The sequence below is a fragment of the Mercurialis annua genome, linkage group LG7 (genome assembly GCF_937616625.2).
Source record: "Mercurialis annua linkage group LG7, ddMerAnnu1.2, whole genome shotgun sequence".
Classification (NCBI taxonomy): domain Eukaryota; kingdom Viridiplantae; phylum Streptophyta; class Magnoliopsida; order Malpighiales; family Euphorbiaceae; genus Mercurialis; species Mercurialis annua.
Genome location: NC_065576.1, coordinates 36,378,674 through 36,382,168, shown reverse-complemented (window position 1 = coordinate 36,382,168; position 3,495 = coordinate 36,378,674). Strand labels below are relative to the sequence as shown.

The following is a 3,495-nucleotide window of genomic DNA, read 5'->3' as shown; positions in this document are numbered from 1 at the left end:
TCATCTCTCTTCAGAACCAGCAGTCTGTCTCTGAAACCCTCTGTCATTGAAAATGGCAAGAAGAAAGCTCTGAATTTTGCCACAAACTGAGCCCAGGAGATGGTAGCCATGTCAGCATGAACAGAGCTACGAAACCAGTCCCCAGCTGAACCCTTCATTGACATCTCTACCAGAACGACGGTCTGACGCTCTGTAGCCTGTAGTCGCCGAGCATTCTGCTCAACCTCCTCGAGAAATTCCAGCGCGTCTCCGGAACCGTCAAACTCCGTTGGCTTCAGCCTCATGTAAGCCAATACCAGCTCCCTATCAGTGGTTCCAACACCACCAACCGCAACACCACCAGCCTGTGGTGCCTGTTGCTGCACGATCTGTCCCAGCATAGCATACTGGTTCTGCATAGCGATTTGTCCCGCCTGCAGTTGCACTTGATTATTCTGGAGTGCAGTGATCCCAGCCAAAAACGTCGTGAAGTCAAATGGATCGATAGGAGCTTGTGGTACACCTGGTGCCTGAACGCCTGCACCACCACGTCCCCTACCTCTACCTCCAGCAGCCTGACCTCTGCCACCCCGACCTCTGCCAGCTCGGCCTCTACCGGCCGGAACTCCACCTGCACGTCCTCTGCCAACTTGAACCTCTGGTTCATGTTGGTCGACCTCAATTGACATAGCGTCATCAGCTTCAGCCTCAGCTGCAGCACGCCTACGAGTATTCATTCCTAAGAATGAAACAAACAATTCTCAAATAATGCCCACTTGGCAACACCCAGAGTATAATTTAACAGCTCAAAAATTAACAATTTATCCAGAGTAATAACACAAACATTCCAGAGTAAAAAAATTTCGCAAAGTAAAACATTAGTAACACGTAAGACCGACTCAAACATCCCTAAAGGCGAAGGTAGAAGTTTTTAAAAACAAAAGATGACGTTTCAAAAGACAAAACTTGAATCCTAATTCCGCAGTAGATCCTATGACACAACTATAACACTTAACATGCCTTAAAGCGATAAACACGTAACATGCGAAAATTTGGCCTTAGTTCGAAACTAAAGCTCTGATACCAACTTTGTCACGACCCAATTTCATGAATCGGGACCGGCGCTAGGGTATGGGTATGGTTGTACCAAAACCCGTAGCAAACCTTGCGGAAATCAAATAAACATTTAAACCTGCAGAAAACTGCTCGGGGGCAACCGAGACTCCAACCTAAGTCTAGCAATTTATAATACAGTTCTAATGTAAATAACTTAAGTAGCTGAAAATATTCCACAGCATGCCTTAAATATAATAATAAAATATTCCAGTGTAAATATGCTAATAATAAATAGTCGATCAAATTCGACAATCCCAAAGTGTAATATCGAATGTAATATATAAACTAGTTCTACTGCGGTCTAAGAGTTCGAAAATAGTAACTAGTTTAAATAACATAAAAACCTCCGAGGAATCAAAAGAATCGGAGTGGACCAGCTTTCAAATCATAAACCTGGAAAATTTGGGAAAACAACGGGGTCAGATATACTGAGATGAGTTCGCAATACTATTTACATTTATTAAGTTTAAAACCCTTAAATCAAAACATTTTTATACTAATATAATATGATTATGGAAAACAGTATTGAAATGATCCCAGCGTAAGTATGACATAGCATACCGATAAACCCAGAGTGGACGGGAACAAATCCTCGTCAAATAAATATACCAGCGTGAGCAAGACTTTAGTCTGCCGTTTCCCAGAGTACTTACCGGTGCACACAGTCTCGATACAAGCCTATCGAGTAGCTCGTTTCAATCCAGTTCCATAATCCGTAAAAAACAGTTCACAAACATTTATAATATTAAAATACGATGCGGTACTTAATAAAGCGGTAAATAGCACTACAAACTCACTGCTTGCTTATCCACGTGATCTTGGCAAACAGCTAACCCTGCGTAGACTCCGAAGCACGAGCAGTCGACGGGTCTAAAATAATAAATAGGTTAATATCCGTACGACCCCTAACTCTAAGATCACTAGACACCACGTAGGACTAGTACAATTAAATAACCAGATGAATCACCGAAGCACACAATTCTCAAATAAATTATAATGTCGTAATTAATTCAAGACTATTGAGTTCGTACTTAAATCCAATCCGAAATATTATTAACATAATATTTAATTGATAAATAAAATCAATTCCTCAAATAGTGGGGTAGTCAATTTTCTTAAAACTACCAAGCTATCCCACAAGTCGGGCGACCCAAGTCTAACCCGACCCAACCATAAAACCAGAGTTATAAACCATAGTTTATAATTAATATTAAATAAAATATTAATTAATATCAAAATAGAACTCAATAGCTTGAAACCCAAGTAATTAAATATTACCGGCAATTATCTCAATAATTTAATTAACAAAATAAAGTTAAAATATAACTTTAATTCCAAAGACATTCTAAATCAAAAATCTTAATTTATCGATAATAATAATTAATAATAATTAATAATTTAATTTTTTAAACATTCAAATATTATTTTTATGTCTTAAAAATAATATAATTAATTTTACAAACTTTTAAATAAAATAAAATCCCCAATACTTATTTAATATAGTCAATATATATAACTTTACGTATAACTATAATAAAATTGATATTTAAATTAAACTAAATATGTTAATGCCCGAAGTAATTTCAATTTATAAATAATACATTATTTAAAACGTTAATTAATGAGTCGAAATCAAATTCGAAATTTTAAATAAAAACCAATTAAAAACAGTTAAAAGAAAAGATTAGGAATCAATAGATTTAACGCATCAAACTTCAGTGACTGAAACTAACACTTAGCCAAAAGTAATTCAAAATGGCCAATAGGATAGAGACACATACCCATCTTCTTCATTTACTCAACCCTCACATACAAACTCAAACTGCAACACTGCACTTAACGGCCTAACACTACGGCAGATTCATTTAGCCTTCAATTCATTGATTTCTTACAAAAATCATTAAACAAAACATTCAACTAAACAACTTGAAGATTTCCGTAACCCAAACTTGACAACAATCATTCTTTTAAAGACTCACAGTGAGCAATTTTTCGAAATAAGGAACGAGCTCAAGAACAAGCGAGGATTCAATTATTGAGGGATCAATGAGAAGCTAAAGATTATACTAAACAATTAATTATTCAAGACCTAGACCCATCGAACCTAAGAATAACAGAAACACGTTTTGGCAATCTGTAACAATCGGCATAACAAACTCCAAAACAAACTCAGTTACGAACATTTAAGTACGGTGAGACGGCGGCGATTACTACGGGTTCGATTACGTACCGTTTGACGAAAGAAAGGTGTAGAAACGTAGATGCGTGAGTCTACTTTCACGGGAATCAAACGGAATTGATTTCGACCTCCGAACGGCTGCCAAACGAATTAAAATACGAAGGTATCGTTTAAAACACAAAACAGAATTAACTTGAAAACGATAATACGGCGGCAGCTAT

At 36.9% G+C, this 3,495-nt stretch overlaps 1 protein-coding gene across 1 annotated transcript; it reads right to left on the bottom strand.

Moving 5' to 3' along the window:
- Positions 1-2,094, bottom strand: LOC130014843 (uncharacterized). Its single transcript, XM_056103797.1, has 3 exons — positions 1,893-2,094; positions 225-718; positions 1-69 (listed from the first exon to the last, which is right to left on the bottom strand). The coding sequence occupies exons 2-3, from the start codon at positions 714-716 to the stop codon at positions 1-3; spliced, it is 561 nt and encodes a 186-aa protein (XP_055959772.1). The 5' UTR covers positions 717-718; positions 1,893-2,094.
- Between the last annotated feature and the right edge of the window lie 1,401 nt (positions 2,095-3,495).